This window comes from Chionomys nivalis, chromosome 18, assembly GCF_950005125.1.
Source record: "Chionomys nivalis chromosome 18, mChiNiv1.1, whole genome shotgun sequence".
In the NCBI taxonomy this organism is placed as follows: domain Eukaryota; kingdom Metazoa; phylum Chordata; class Mammalia; order Rodentia; family Cricetidae; genus Chionomys; species Chionomys nivalis.
In genome coordinates, this window is record NC_080103.1 from 4,219,903 (window position 1) to 4,236,230 (window position 16,328).

Consider the following 16,328-nt stretch of genomic DNA (forward strand, 5'->3'; position numbering starts at 1 on the left):
TAAAGGCGTGCGCCGCCACCACCTAGCCTTCCAGCTCTTCTATCTAGGAAATGCTAACATTTTTTTTAAAAGATTTTATTTATTATGTATACAACATTCTGCCTCCATGTATGCCTGCAGGTCAGAAGAGGGCGCCAGATCTCATTACAGATGGTTGTGAGCCACCATGTGGTTGCTGGGAATTGAACTCAGGACCTCTGGAAGAGCAGCCAGTGCTCTTAACTGCCGAGCCATCTCTCCAGCCCGAAATGCTAACATTTTGTTTTCAAAACAGGGTCTCATATATCCCAGGCGAGCCTCAAACTCACCACACCCCGGCCTTTTCCTCCCTTTCTTCTTTTTGTGATGCTTGGAACTCACTATGTTGAACTTGTAGCAGTCCTCCTGCCTCTGCTCCCAGGTGCTGAGACCACAGGTGTGAGCCACACCTGACCCCCCCCCCAAGCCCAGAGTCTCAGCCAACCAGGGCGCCACAGCATCTAGAGCGCTGGACTACAGGCGTGGCCTCTTGTAAGGGAAGCTCTGCCGCCCCCTACCCAGTCGCTCCACCTGTGTTCCTGTGTCTTCCAAGTCACGCTTGAGGGCCCTGGTTAGAAGGTACTGGCTCAGCGCAGGGCGGACGAAGGTGAGGACGGAAATGCCAGTCTCCACAGACGCCCCCTACGGTGCCCAACATGCACCTTCACATCTTCCTAAGGCCCCAGGTAAGGGGGAGCCTGGGTAGCATGGATGCGGTGACGCAGCATCTGTGTGTGCATGTATCTGCCCCTCAAAACACACATGACACCCAACAAAGAGACACGACAGCATCCGAGAGGGAAAGAACTAGTGTATTGATTTGGAGGGAGAGCAGGGATGCAGATGGGACATGGGGCAAAGGGCTCCTTAGTGTTTGCTGTACCCACCAATCACCACACCCTCTATGCACCGGCCTCCCCTGTAGCAGGACCCCAGAAGGCTCTCGCCCTTTCGAGCACCCTAATTTCTTGCTCTTCCCTGTACCCCACTTGACTTTGCCTTCCAGTGACCGGACAGGGCCCACCAGGCTCTAAAGCTGGTAAAAAAAAAAAAAAAGGTGGGCTCAAACTACCCTCCTTCCTCCTTCTACCTCATCCCATCTCTTGTCTAAATAAAATATAGAAAAAGCAAGCAAGGCAGAGGTGCCTGGGAGAATCCATTGACTCCAGGCTCGGGGTGGGGTGGGGCAGGAAGAGGGTAAGGCAGGCTGAGCCTCTCAGCCATCCCCTCTGCATTCCTCTTCTCTGCAGCTGGCATGGCAGTGGGCCAGCTGTCTGGAGGAGGCTGATGAGAACTCCGCGCCTGCCTCTCACGCACCATATCACAGGGTTCCGGGAAGAGCGCGAGGCCAAGGCAGCAGGACAAAAACTAGACTCTATAACGGCGTCCTCGCCCTGGGCTCCGAGGAGAAGCCCTGGGGTTTTAAGGCAGATACAGAGGAAGCAAGGCAAGGACTGAGGACTGAGACAGAGGCTTTTCTGCTCCTGTTTTTCCTTCAGTATAAAACCACTGTAGAAAATAACTTCTCTTAGAAAAAAAACATAGAAGAAAAAAACCAAAAGCAGGGACTAAATTTTTCTTTGGCTTCAGGTCTGCTCCCACAAGGTGCAGAGCAGGAGGTGGGCATGAGGTGAGGAGGGAACAGGTGGCCTCTGCCCCCACCCCTGCCCGGCAGGTCCCAGATTACATGACGCTGCAGTTCTGGGGGCTCTAAGAGAGAAGAGAAGGAAGGCAGAGGTGTGAGCACAGTGGCGACCCTCCTCTCCCTCCCCGACCCCAACCCTCACACTCTGGCCCTGGCTCTGTCCTCGGGTCTGGGGTTCAGACAGGAGGGGCAGGGTGCCAAAGGGGCTGCGAGGAGGAGGGTCCCACTCCCGTGGCCTGCCCTGCCCGGCTGCTCAGTGAGCAGTGCCCTGCTGTAGGGGAAGAGACAATGAGAAGACTCACCTGGGTCCGGGGACTGGAGTTGCCCAGGAGGTAGGAGCGGGTGACTAGGCTGTCCCCGAAGCTGCCACCCCCACTGCCCCCCACACTGCGGTAGCTTCGAGTGACTGTGACACTGGAGGCGGAAGAGCCAGAGGAGATGGATCCGCCCACCTGGGCTCCCGAGCCACCGGCAGCCTTGTCGGCAGGCTGCCCACAAGTCCCACACAGCACGGTGCGTGAGCGCAGGTTGTATTCAGCGGGGTCCCCCGAGCTGCTGCAGTGGGAGCCCTGGGAAGGGAGACAAGGCTCAGGAGGTGACTGCTTAGGACCAGCACCCAGGCTCTGGGCTCATCTGGTTTCCAGGCTATTGGGCAGGAAGGTGGCCTCTGTACCCGGAGAGCCAGAGTGAATAGGGACTTGGGAGGCTTGTGCCTGGGAGAAAGGACATGGCAGAGGAAAACAGCCAGGAAGGCTTCGAGATGGAGAGGTGTGGCTTTCACTCTCTCTTGAGTCCTAGAAACTTACAGGGGAATTGAGAGGGAGATCAAAGGTGGAGATAGTTAATTTGTGAGGGGACAGGAACGAGAAAAGACATTGTTGCAGAGAAATCCGGGAAAAGAAGCGTGCAGCAGCAGGGGAAGAGGGGACAGAGAGGATGCAAGCAGTGGCAGTGGGGAAGAGGGCAGGGCTGGGGCCATCTCTGTCCTCCCCTCCTCTCCCCAGAAGACAAATCAGATCCCTGTCCACTGCCACCGTGGGAAAGTTCCCAGTCTCTTCCTTACCAGACACCTGGGTTCCCTGTTCAAGGTAAAGGAAGGAAAGAGAAGAAAGGCCAGGGCAGCGAGTGGCATTCCAAAACATTTTTTAATGAAAAGACTTTGGCATGGTGGCGGGAGAGCTGCCCTAGGCTGGTAGGGCTACCCATGTGGGCTGGGTCTCAGCGGCGGCTGCCACTCACGTGGTGGTGATGGAGCAGATCATCTCCATCCTCATCCTCATCGTCCTCAACCACGGTCACTGAGCGCACCAGCTTGCGCATGGCCACTTCCTGTGGGGACATAGACACAGGCGCGAGAGTCAGGGGTGAGGGCTGCGCTGCCCATCTAACTAGGCTCTGCCCTCCATCTTCCCGGGCTGCGCAGCCTATCTTCCCAGCTCTGCCCTCCATCTTCCCGGGCTGCTCAGCCTATCTTCCCAGGCTCTGCCTCTATCTAACTGGCTGTTTGCTCCGAACTAAGGGATGTGCTTGTACACACGTGTAGGAAGGACACCACTGGGATCTCGGTGCACTTAAGGCTGGAGTTTGTGGCTAGCACCATTCACTGGCTGACTTCCACCCATCATCCTACTGGGGAGAGATTTCTAGCTTGCTTCCTGGGTGGGCACTTGGGCTCAGGAAAGCAATCCTAAATGGGCAGGTTGCATTGGGTTTGGGGTAGCTGGCTCCCATTACGGCCACCAGGGGGCGCCTCCTCCAGCAAGAGGCCGGCTGCAGCACACTCACCTCTCCGGTGGAGTTGATGAGGGCCGTGCGAAGGCTGTTCCCACAGCCCCAGGTGTTCTGCGCCTTCCACACCAAGTCAGTAGGAGGGCTATGGGTGGCCCCAGCTCCTGAAGCCCAGATCTGGAAAAAGACAGTTTAAGAAGGGTGCTTACTGTTAATGCCAACTTCTCCCCTCCCGAGTTCCAAACGCCCTTCCGCTCACCGTCACCACTTGGCCAGCCTTTAGAGTGAACTTTGGTGGGAAGCGATATGTCATCAGCGGGTCATCACCATTCTGACGCTTGATCTGCCAGTTGCCCATGGACTGGTCCTGCCAATGCGAGAGGAAGAACAGGAAGGCTCAACCTGGTGCTTGGCTTTTTTCACATAAGATCGGAAATAGGCTAGGTGCCATAGCGTACACCTATAGTCCCAGCTACTATGGAGGTGAGGCTGAGGCAGGGGAATAGCTTAATCTTAGAGAATAGAAACCAGTCTGGGCAAGATCCCATCTGAAAGAAAGAAAGAAAGAAAGAAAGAAAGAAAGAAAGAAAGGAGGGAGGGAGGGAGGGAGGGAGGGAGGGAGGGAGGGAGGGAAGGAAGGAAGGAAGAAAGAAAGAAAGAAAGAAAGAAAGAAAGAAAGAAAGAAAGAAAGAAAGAAAGAAAGAAAGAAAGAAAGAAAGAGGCCGGAGGTGATGGCGCAGCCTTTAATCCCAGCACTCGGGAGGCAGAGGCAGGCGGATCTCTGTAAGGCCAGCCTGGTCTACAAGAGCTAGTTCCAGGACAGGCTCCAAAGCTACAGAGAAACCCTGTCTCGAAAAAAAGAAAGAAAAAAGGAAAAAGGAAGGAAGGAAGGAGAGAGAGAGAGACAGAGACAGAGAGAGAGAGACAGAGAGAGAGAGAGAGAAAGGCAGGACTGCGACCACCATCTCCGGCCTTCAAGCCCTCCACCCCCTCTAGCCTGTCCCTCAAGAGTCACGCTGTGACCATGTGGACATGTATGCTGTGCCACACACACTGGTATCTTTCATCTTCCCAACAATGTAGAGATGTAGGGACTGCCACACGCTCCAAAACCCAGACAGAGACGGATGCTCCACTAGCACCAAGGTCTCCCAGCCACTGAATACAGGACCCTGATCCAGAGGCTCACCTCGTTGGACTTGTTGCGCAGCCGCACAAACTTTCCTTCCTCATCGACTTCCTCCACAGCCACGCGCCCGCTAGTTCGAGCATGCTGTGAGAAGCTGCTCCGGCTCTCAGAGGACTCCAGCTTGCGCTTTTTGGTGACGCTGCCTCCACCCTGGGATTGGGATGAGTGGGAGGAGGTGCGGCCACGGCTGCGCTGCGAGGTAGGGCTGGGGGACAGGCGTAGCCTGAGAAGGTAGAGACAAGGCGTTAGTCGTGGTAGCTGCAGGCCAGGGGCTCCTCCCAACGTCTCTTGACCCCTCCTGGCTCACCTCTCCTCCTCGCCCTCCAGCAGCTTTCTATAGGCATGGATCTCCATGTCCAGGGCCAGCTTGATGTCCAGCAACTCCTGGTACTCGTCCAGCTGCTGTTGCATCCTTGCCCGCATCTCAGCCATCTCTCGCTCTTTCTCAGCCAGCAGCCGCCGGCTAGTATCCCGCTCCCGGGCCAGCGAGTCCTCCAGGTCACGCAGCTTTGCCTCCTTGGCTGCCAGCTGGGAAAGGCAAGGTGTGATGAGTTCCCAAGGGCCAAAAGTACTTGAAGAGGGAGGGGTACCAAGGATCTGTGGGCTCTCGTTAGAACACTTATCCAGTGGCCAGGAAGCTCTTTCTAACATCTAACTGAAACCTCCCATTCTGAGGCTAGACCCCCATCTTCTTTGGTCACAAATAGCACAACCATCTAAAATAATATCACTTGTGACATTGCACACCACAGTGTTATGACAGACCTGTGAAATGGGGAGAGCAAGAACAGCTTTGGAGCCTGTTCTGGAACTTGCTCTGTAGACCAGACTGGCCTCAAACTCGCAGAGATCCGCCTGCCTCTGCCTCCTGAGGGCTAGGACTAAAGGCGTGCGCCACCACTGCCCAGGCTGGCTTCTTTTCTTTGTTTGTTTGTTTGTTTGTTTTTTTTTCGAGACAGGGTTTCTCTGTAGCTTTGGTGCCTATCCCAGAACTAGCTCTTGTAGACCAGGCTGGCCTCGAACTCACAGAGATCAGTCTGCCTCCCGAGTACTGGGATTAAAGGCGTGCGCCACCACCGCCCGGCAAACAAGGTTTTCTGTTTTTTTTTTTTTGTTTGTTTGTTTTTTTTTTTTGGTTTTTCGAGACAGGGTTTCTCTGTGGTTTTGGAGCCTGTCCTGGAACCAGCTCTGTAGACCAGGCCAGTCTCGAACTCATAGAGATCTGCCTGCCTCTGCCTCCGAGTGCTGGGATTAAAGGCGTGCGCCACCACCGCCCAGCTTCTTTTCTTTTTTTGAGACAGACAGGATCTCAAGTAGTCTAGGCTGGTCTCAAACTTGCTGCATAGTTGAGGATGACCTTGAATCTCTGCTACTTCAGCCTGAAAGGCATGCACCTCCATGCCCAGTTCTGCATCATGCGAGGGGTAGAACCAGGGCTTTGTGCATGGTAAGCAAGCACTCTACCAACAAAGCTGCAAGTCCAGTCCAAGGTAATCTCCGTTTTCAAATAGGAAATGAAGCTGGGACTTTAACTCAGTTAAAACAACTGTTTATCATGCACGAGGCCTCGGGTTCAATCCCCAGCATGCACAAAATAAACAGGAAAAACCTTTCATACACAGATGGTAAAATGGAGGCCCTGAGGATCAAGGTAAGCTTACGGGAAACACCAGGCAGGCATCAGACTCCAGAGTGTGTGGTCCTGGGGTCTTACCCTCCACTCCCCTCTTCCCAGTGGGCTTCTGCAATATCTGCTCAGCCCAGTGCCCTAGAGGAAAAGGTTCACCTGTTTCTGGAGCTGGCTGAGCTGGGCCGAGAGGCTGTCAATGCGGATTCGAGACTGCTGGAGCTCCTCATGGGCAGCCCCCACTAGGTTGCTGTTTCTCTCAGCAGACTGCCTGGCATTATCCAGCTGCAAGGAGCACACAGTATTAGAACAAACTTGAGGATGGTGTCGCGCTGCAGCCTCGGGTCCTGTCCCGGCTACCCATCCCCAGGCACAACCAGCATGGGTAGGATAGGCTGCTGGGGCAGCACTAGGAGAGGATGGGGTGAAGCCAGCACCTTGGCCGAGTATGTCTTCTCTAGCTCCTTCTTATACTGTTCCACCTGGTCCTCATGCTGGGCCCGTAGCTCCTGCAAGGCGTCCGCCAGCCGGCTCTCAAACTCACGCTGTTTCCCGTTATCAATCTCCACCAGCCGGGTCTCATGCCGGCGCTTGGTCTCACGCAGCTCCTGAAAGAGTTCAAGACAGGAATGCACATCAGAATGGCTCCTCAGAAGCTGAGACCCCGAAGCCCTTGCCTTAACCACGGGCAGCCCTCCATTAGCCTGGGAGCTGGGCTGCAGGCAGGTTAGCTGCAGCTCTCTGGCCCATGCTGCAGGCGCTCACCTCACTATAGATATTCTTCTGGAAGTCCAGCTCCTCCTTCAAGGTCTGCAGCCTGTTCTCAGCATCCACTCGCCGCAGCATCTCATCCTGAAGTTGCTTCTTAGCCTCACCTAGGGCTGCCTCAAGCTGAGAGGACAAAAGCTGAGGTCATGGACATACCAGAGAAGCCAGCCGAGGGAGAACGGGGCTACTCATGGTAGCCAGGGCGCTAAGAAATCACAGGTGAGGCCCAGGGAGATGGCTCAGCAGATAAGGATGCTGGCCGTCAGACAGCCTAAGTTCTATCCTTAGGGCCCACGTGGCAGAAAGAGAGAACAGATCCCTGCTGGTCCTCTCAACGTGTGTTGTGGCATCCGGGAGCCCACAAAATAAAAGAAAAATAAGCGAAAAGACAAAAACTTCAATAACATCAATAATAAGCTCCCCTCTCGGATCTCCCTTTCTTGGTGCCACACAGCAGTTAGAGGGCCACAGGGAATGCAGAGGGGCAGGAGGACAGAGCCGGTGTTCTGGGGAGGAGCCTAGCTCAAGGCTAGTGAGTCTGGGGCCGGACACAGTAGCTGCAGGAGCAGCGGCACACAAGTGGGAAGGCACGGGCATCATCTTAAGGTCAGAAAGACCAGCACTGAGGAAGCTGATGGAAGCTGATATGCGGCTGGGGAGAGGGGGTAGGACCAACAGGCAGGGGCAGGCCAGGAAGTACCCTTATCTGCCCTGGAAAAAGTTCCCGCAGGAAGCACAGCTAAGCCATGCATCTTGGAATGTGCAGGCTGGTCAGCGGGCCTGGAAGAGCTGGGGAGGGAGGAGAGGGGCCAGCTTTGGCTTTGGAGTCAGCCTGCTGGCTTTTCCTGTGTTTCAGAGTGTGATGGGGTGAGAAGAGGACCAGGAAGGAAGAACACCGGGTGCCAGCTTGTCGTGGGCTCCAGGCCTGGCCCACTCCGAGCAGGCAAGAACATGATACTGCACCACTAGCTCCTTCAGTCCTGTCCCTGTCATGGAGTCTGAGAGATGAGAGGACCAGAGAGGAGTGCTTCGGAAGTGGTGGGCCCTGGGCACACACAGCAGTACTGACCCACACCTAGGGATAATGAGCCATCGGTGCTCAGCTATGGCCTCTGAAGAGGTTAGGCAGTCTAGAGGAGACAGGCAGGAGGGTCTAGGGCTATGCAGAGCACACTCTGCTGCTAAGTGGAACTGGTTTGTGGATGGTTTAAATTCACTGTGCTATGTTCCCTGAAGGCCAAAGAAGGATGAGCAAAGGTTTAGACTAGCTAAGTGACAATAGACAGGTGAATGGCCTTGGGACTGGGTGACAGGTCAGACCCCTCCCAAGGGCAGGCTAAGGAAGAGTCCATATCCATCCATCAGGCTGGGTCACTGGGGTCACAGGAGGGCCCCAGACAGTGGCCTACCTTGGCTACCTGCCCCCGCAGGTCATGGAGTTCACCCTCTAGTGTGCGCTTCTCGCTGAGAGCGGTGCTCAGTGCAGCTTCCTTGGAGTTGAGAAGAGCCTCCAGGTCCTTGAGCCGAGCCTGAGCAGCCAGCAAGTCGCCCTCCTTCTTGGTATTGCTAGAAAAGAGAAGCATTGGTTTCAGGACCCTGCTTGGCTAGGACAGGACCACCCTGTGGTCCTCCCAACTGTCAGAAGAGGGCATCCTTATCCTAGCTTCGGGGGCTGGGTTCTCACCTCCCAAGATTTCCCAAAAGCCCCTTTTTGCTTCTCTACCCTTCCCATGACTCAGGGCCCAGGAACGTGCCTGGGGCCAAGAGCAAAGCGAGATCCCATGATATAAATGCTGGCCCTCTTCCCTTCCCATTCCCTCTAAAATAGACAGGGCACCTTTGTCTCCCACCCCCTTCCCACACACAGGGCCTTAACCTTTTCCTCCCCTGGACTCCACCCGGCTCCCATTCAGTTTGCTTCCCTCCCTGGGTGCAAACAGACTGGGAGTGTCTTCTTGGCCACACACACACACACACACACACACACACACACCAAAGCCCAATACCTCTTGGCCACACACACACACACACACACCAAAGCCCAATACCTCTCAATTTGAGTTTCAAAATGGTCTAATCCCTTTTGCCTACATGGGACTTTGGGGAAAGCAAGTCTGGCTAGGGAGACCAGGGACAAGGACAAAGAGGCACAGCGTGAGACCATTCTCTTCTTAGGACTTAATCTTAAGGCCCCTGCTCCTCCATCAGAGCCATGACAGAGGCTAAACCTTCTCACTCCAGATGTAGCTCTCTGGATCCCAGGTCCATGGGGCCCAGTCTGGAGCCACCCCTGATCTGTAGCTTTAGCAAGACTCTACCATGGGAGGCTGCCTCCGCCTCTCCCACATTCCTGATTCTTTCTGCTAGTGAGCGAGAGAAGCAGAGAGGCCCTAATTTCCTGAAAATCTCTGGAAAGTCTGAGAACTTTCCAGACATAATTCCTTCACAAGTACCAAAGAGGGCGGGGAGCAGTAGACCCTAGGAGTGGCAGAGAAGCCCACTCTCTAGCAAGGACCTGTTGCTAGCAGCCACCTGCAGCTTTCTCAGGTCTCAGCTGGAGCCCGCCACAGAAAAAGGCACACCAGGGGCTGAGGAGGCGGCTCTGGGCAACTCACTTGGTCTGCAAGCATGAAGAACTGTTTGGAGCCTCAGCCACATAAAGTGTGTATGGAACCCCAGCATTATGGAACCCCAGCATTTCCACGGCGAGATGGGAGACCGAGAGCACATCCCTGGAAGCTTGCAGCTCCGTTACCCCCTTTATGCAGCAGCAAACAAGAAACCATGTTTCAAACTGGGTGAAAGGAAAAGGGACCAACACTCCAGGCTCCTCCAACCTCTACCCCAACTAGGCAACTAGGCCAGTACTCATTTGTCATCCCCCCCCCCCCAGATTAAAAAGGAAAGAATGTGGGGAACCCACTCCAGCAAGAGCAGCCCTGCGGGGAAATCCCTCAGCAATAACTGGCCTAGCAGGAAAGAAAAGGCTAGACCTGGGGAGCTACAGACGGGGAGCCATACCCTCCCACTGGGCTCTACTGATCTGGGAGGGGGCAGAGGGCCAAAGAAGAGTGTGAAGTCCCAGAGGGTGTGGTTGCTCCATTCACAAGGCAAAACAATTTATTTAATGTAATAGTGTCTTTCTCCTGCAGAGACCCTTCCAGAACCAGAGACGACTTCTCCTCCATCTTAGCACGAAAAGCTAAAAATAAAGTCAAAACCCAGCTCAGGTTTTGGCTGCCATCCGGCCAGCTCTGGCTAGAAGCACAGCCCCAACTTTCCATGACTTCAGAACTTTTCCAAAGCTGAGGCAGCTGCAGGGGAGGAAAGAAAATGAAAAAACCCGGGTGAAGCAAGTTGCAAACCAAGCATCTGAGCTCCAAGGCACAGTGTCCCAGAGGGGCCTCTTCACCATGAAGGCCTCTGCTGGGCTGCTGCTGCTGAGACTCACTCAGGAGGAGTCCTTTCAGAGAGGAGGACACTGAGGCCCAGAGGAGGGGACAGCAAACAGCGGCAGGGGCCACGTTCTCACGGATTTACCCTCTACCTCACTGCCTTCTTTTTTTTTTTTTGTTTTTTTTTTGTTTTTTTTTTAAATATTTATTTATTATGTATACAATATTCTGTCTGTGTATATGCCTGCTGGCCAGAAGAGAGCACCAGACCCCATTACAGATGGTTATGAGCCACCATGTGGTTGCTGGGAATTGAACTCAGGACCTTTGGAAGAGCAGGCAATGCTCTTAACCTCTGAGCCATCTCTCCAGCCCCCTCACTGCCTTCTTAAGCCACCAGTGTATAAAGAATGAAGAAATAAGCCAGGAGAGAGAAGAAAGCAGAGCCCATTGAACAAATCCATCCCTGATGGGGATGAGGCTGCTTTTGGAACACACTCCAGGACACGTCCTAGTTCAGCCTGCTTGGACACCTAGAGGGGGAATTCCCAGGGTCCCCCTTGTCCTTGGCTGTGGTGCAGCGGCCCTGTCTTCCTCCTGTCCTGAGTTACGGTCTGATATGCACAGGGTTGGGTTTATGATAATATAGTCAACTTAACAATGGAGTGGGTTGTGAGTTGTTAGTTTCATCATTATAGAAACATCAGAGTGTGCTCACACAAGATGAGAGAAAATTTTGGGGCCCTCCTCATATGTGACCCGCCACTGACAGAAATATTGTGTAGCATATGACTGTAACAGCAAGTACTTCTATGGTGGGCACTGCTTGGCCCATGACAGCGTTAACTCCGCTAATCTTCATAGCTGCCCCTGGAGACAGTCGCCATCACCAGTGTGATTACAGACAGGGACAGCAGCCTGACAGAGCTCCAGCCAGGGCCCTGAGGAAAGCAGGGTTTGAGTTCCTCTCTGTACCAATTCAGCACATGCCTTCAATGAAACCAGGACTGTTTCCCTTCCTCTGCCCAGCACCGAAGAGACTCCATTAAAGACTAAGACACACCCTGTAGCCGAGGGAAACCTCAAGCAGATGGAATCAGGGAAGAGCTTTTGTGGTTTTCTTCGTCAGGCATGGGGAGCCTCATCTAGGGGAAGGAGCCAGCCACTGTCACCCACAGGCTCATGACTCAGACCTTAGGAGCTTAGTAGACAGAAAGCCACAAGCACACCCTAAGAATGTGGGGGGGACGGGACCAGAACCCACCCTCTTCTCTAATCCTTTTTTTTTTTTTTTTGAGTTTTTTGAGACGGGGTTTCTCTGTGTAGCCGTGGCTGTCCTGGAGCTCACTCTATAGACCAGGCTGGCCTCAAACTCAGAGATCTGCCTCTGCCTCCAAAGGCTGGGTGGCATTTGTGCGCCATCAGGGCCCAGCTTATCTGGCTGGCTCTCTCTCTCTCTTAAAACCCTTTCTTGGCCGGGCAGTGGTGGTGCACGCCTTTAATCCCAGCACTTGGGAGGCAGAGGCAGGTGGATCTCTATGAGTTCGAGACCAGCCTGGTCTACAAGAGCTAGTTCCAGGACAGGCTCCAAAACCACAGAGAAACCCTGTCTCGAAAACAAAAACAAAAACAAAACAAAACAAAAAAAAAACCCAAAACCCTTTCTTAAGTCTGGCATCGTGGTGGATACTAACTTCAGCTCTCAGTGCTTGGGAGCAGAGGCCGGGATCTCAGTGAGTTCCAGGCCATCCCGGTACACCTAGAGGGTTCTGGGCAGGCCAGGATTACATAGTGAGATACTGTTCTAACACGTGTATCTCTGAGTTCTAGGCCACAAACAGAAAAAGAAAAAGAAAAAGAAAAAGAAAAAGAAAGGAAGGAAGGAAGGAAGGAAGGAAGGAAGGAAGGAAGAAAGAAAGAAAGAAAGAAAGAAAGAAAGAAAGAAAGAAAGAAAGAAAGAAAGAAAGAAAAGCATACTTTATGGACAGCAACACAATTTACATCTTTAAATAACACTATAACAGAATTGTTTGATATTATTTAAAATAGATAAACAAAAGAGAGAGAGAAAAGTCTCGAGTTACATGACTGTTCTCTACCAAACACTATTTCCTTCCTAGGAGAGGAGGGCCTCAGCCTGGACAGGCCTTGAAGACACTGGACGGGACTAGGCCTCTGCGGCTGGGCGCTGCCGTAGAGGTGTGGTCCAGCTCCTGCCCACTGGGCGTGGTAGTGGGAAAGCTGGATTTGTGCTGGGTTGGTATGGAGGACTGGGTGGGGCGACCAGGGGATAGAAACCGGGGCTCCTTGGGTGACTCATGCTCAGACCCACAATAACCAGGGCAGGGGGGTAAGCCGTCCAGTGCTCTCAGGGGCAGGGAGACCTGCCTGCCTGCGTCCTGTTCCAGGCCTGGTGTCATACGAGTGTTCTGCGTGAACAAAGGAGTGGCTGCATCCCCACTGCCTCTGGGGGTCAGGGGCAAGAAGGGCTGGGTATCCGGTTTAACTCATCCCAATGGGCAATCCTGGCTCAAAGAGGGGCGTGGGGGAGGGGAGCAGAGCAGCCAAGAATAAGGTAAGTGAGAAGCCTTGGGGTGGTGAGGGGACAAGGCTGGGGTCCCGGGCTGCTTTAGGGAAGAAAGACAGCAGTGGCAGAGGGGCTGGATGGGCACAGGGCCAGGCTCTGACCCGCCCACTGAGTCATCCTCCTCAGTAACCTCAGACGCCAGATATGGAAGCCGCGCGGCCTGTTTGGCCTGGTTGCCGGGAGCAACAGCCTAAACCCAGAGGGAGTGGCCTGCATTTCCTCCTCTGTCCTGGGGGAGGGACCAGTCGCTCAGACTCTACACTGGGCTAAAAATAAGGCGCAGGAGGGGAAGACGGACCGGCCCACGCCCCGCCCGCCCGCAGCCAGCCTCACCGGCCCTCGGCGTTCCCCATAGCTGGACCAGAAAGAGCGAGCGAGGCCTCGCGCCCCTGGAGTTCCGGAAAGATCCGGTGACCCCTGTGGCTGGGCAGGGTCCTGAAGCGCTGCTCCCAGATTCTCAAGGGGACAACCCCTACCTTGATAACTTCCGGCCTACCCTGCCCAAGCCCCTGCGCGACCTAGACCCTCACTCGTTTATTTACTATTTATTTTTATTCATAACAGGGTCTCAAGTTCCTAAACTGCCTCGAATTTGCTAAGTAGTCAAGGATGACCTTAAACTCCTGATCCTCCTGCCTCCGCCGTCCAGTGCTGGGACTACATGTGGTTTATGGGGTGTTGGGGATCAAACACAAACCATTAAGTTACATTCCCAGGCCCTATTTTTTTTCCATTAACGACGCAGTGTCCTTTATCTTAATCATGAATGATGCTTGCGCTGCATAAATAAAGAGGGTTCAGTAGCTAACCCTCCACAGCTCCCCACCCATTCCCCACGCCCACTGAGCTCCGCTTCAGTCCAGGTTTTATCTGCGGGATCTTTGACTTTTCTGCATCCCTTGATAATGTAGAGCTCAGGTGCTCGGGGCTTCTAGACTGACCTTTGGCCTTATTTCTGCACTTTCACAGACGTAAGACTGGAAAGCTGAGAGAGGGCCAGGTCCAGACACTGAAAACCTACCCACCAGGGGCAAGCAAAGAAGGGGGCGCGGGGGAGGGGGGGCGGGGGGAGCGCGGATTTCCTGGGTTCAGTTCCCAACACAAAAAGAGAAGGGAAGAGAGGGTTTGGGGGGGAGAGGCAAGAGGATTACTGGAAGGAAAGGGGGAAAAAGGAAAGGAGATATTAGAGTACAATTGGTCTGAGGAGCAACAGAGATGCAGGCAGTTCATAAGGTGCAATCTCTGAATCTCTGTCCTGGGAGATCCCAAGGAAAAACCACCCTTGCCCACCTCTAACGTCTCTAATCCCAGCAGTCAGGAGGCAGAGGCAGGCGGATCAGCCTGGTGTGCAGCGTGCGCTAGGACACACAGTCCCACACCTCCCCACGCAGGCACATGTGCCCACAGTTGGCAAAGTCCAGCTTCCTCATGCCTCTCTTGGACTGCTAAACAGGCCTGGGATCCGAGGCGGCTCAGATCCACTTCCAGAGTAGCCAGGATCTCAGTTGCTCTCGCCAAAGACAAAGCGAGTCTTAATTCCAGGAGGAGGGAGATTCTGGTAGCATTCTGGTGCCCAGAGCAGGCCAGGAGGCCTGTTGACATGTTCAGACACTTCTCCAGCAGAGGCAATGGGCTTGGCAAGGGGCCAGGCCTGAGTCACAGCTGCTATGTGTATCAACGTGGCATTGTACAGAAGAGAAGCTGAAGCCAGAGGCCAGAGCAAAGGGGTCCTAGATACCCAGCAACCAGCTCCACCACAAACTACGCCCTTCTGTTCAGTCCCCTGCAGAACTTCACATCTTTCCAGCCTGTCATTCCAAAAGTCAAGCTTGTATTGTCACAAAATGTCAGGGTGGGGACAGACAAGAGGAGGAGAACAGAAAGGCAAGGAGGGTGGCCTAAGAAAACAGGATGCCCCAAGGGGACTTGAGGGACTCCTCATGAAGTATTACTCAGCAGCGACTTCTTGGAACTTAGCAGCCCTCAGTCTGGTCACACTTATTAACCCTCACTGTCCCAGGTAGAGAGTCAGCCACGCCCAAGTCAGGAAAGGAAGTTCTACTTTGGACTTTAGGTCTCATTGCATTTCAGTGATAACCTGGGAAGATACAACATGGTCTCCCAGCTGCTGAGGTGGCAGCCGCTTCTGTTTCCAGAAGCATCCTCACCATGCTGCACATCCGAAAGGCCTACCCGGCTTCTAACTCCCCGGGCTGGCCCTGAAGAGATTCTGTGTCCCCCACGACTTCCTGCTGTGTTCGATGTGATCCTCAAGGAAGCCCACCTCAGCAGTTTCTTTACCGACCCAACAAGCTCTGGGGCTCCCTTCCCTCTGAACCCTGTACTCCATCATGACTCAGCTCCCCCATCTGGGCCCAGAATCCTAGCCAGAATTATTCCCGGCTTCAGCAGACAGGATTCTATAACTAGACAGTAAGGTAGAGAGACCCCGCCCAAATACTGTGCCCTTTCTTAAGGGATCTGTAAAGGCCGAGACCAACTTCAGGCTGGAGACGCCGATGTGAGTGGCAGGTGAGCAGGTAAGGTCACTGTGCACCATGCACTGGCTGCTGGCATGTGATGTCTGACCCTGGCAGTTGAAGAGGTCACTCCTGTCTTTCCTAGGAGCTTCCCTTCCAGTCCCCCAAACTGGTCAGTCAATGCCAGGGGCAGACTCCCCTGCTAAATGATAGGGCCCTTTCTATTGCCCTGAAGGTAGACACACTAAAATGAACTTTCTTTTCCCAACGGCAGTGAAGGCAGAACCTATGCCAAGTCAGTAATGTCACAATAATTAACCATTTCTAACAAACTCTCTTTGAGAGACAGGAAGACCTGTGGTTTTAATCCCACCGCTGTGGGAAATAGTTCTATAAACAACTGCACTGGCTCTTAACTAGCCTCCAATTGATTGTGCTTGGTTTTATTACTTCTCACGTGGTATTTAGAGGACTTTTCCTCACTTTATGGGTCATTGAACTACTTTGAAACCCAAGGTCTGTGTCTGGAGAGCTGACCTAACTCCCTTTCTTTCATTGTTAGGCACTACAGGGAGGGAAGTTGATCAATTCAAAGTCACACAGCAATTTAGAGACAAAGGTGAACCTAGAATCACAGACACTGAGGGCAGCAGCTGTTTTAACTGTGTCTTCTGGTGGAACACCTTACGAAGAGATAGCAGATCCTGCACATCTCCAGTGTCTCCGTATGTATGCTAAAGCTTGTGGGGCCAAGGAGGAGAGCACAGAAGAGACTCCGCCTAGTGTCTGGGTCTCCAGACAGCCTCCTGGTGAAGCTGTGACAGGTGTTAGAGCTGGGCGGGCTGGGAAGAGGGTGTGAGAGCAGAGGACACAACTGTAGGTGTCTCCTCC

General features: G+C 53.7%; 1 protein-coding gene across 1 annotated transcript in view; it reads right to left on the minus strand.

Moving 5' to 3' along the window:
- Window positions 1-812: 812 nt before the first annotated feature.
- The window catches only part of Lmna (lamin A/C), a 28,555-nt gene continuing 13,039 nt past the window's right edge, over window positions 813-16,328 (minus strand). The window contains exons 3-13 of the mRNA XM_057793675.1: window positions 8,385-8,541; window positions 6,973-7,098; window positions 6,645-6,815; window positions 6,367-6,492; window positions 4,888-5,108; window positions 4,581-4,803; window positions 3,651-3,758; window positions 3,449-3,568; window positions 2,903-2,992; window positions 1,966-2,232; window positions 813-1,728 (exon numbers count right to left, since the gene is read on the minus strand). Of these exons, the coding sequence (XP_057649658.1) occupies window positions 1,702-1,728; window positions 1,966-2,232; window positions 2,903-2,992; window positions 3,449-3,568; window positions 3,651-3,758; window positions 4,581-4,803; window positions 4,888-5,108; window positions 6,367-6,492; window positions 6,645-6,815; window positions 6,973-7,098; window positions 8,385-8,541 (1,636 nt within the window). The 3' untranslated portion in view covers window positions 813-1,701. The remainder of the gene's footprint in view (window positions 1,729-1,965; window positions 2,233-2,902; window positions 2,993-3,448; window positions 3,569-3,650; window positions 3,759-4,580; window positions 4,804-4,887; window positions 5,109-6,366; window positions 6,493-6,644; window positions 6,816-6,972; window positions 7,099-8,384; window positions 8,542-16,328) is intronic.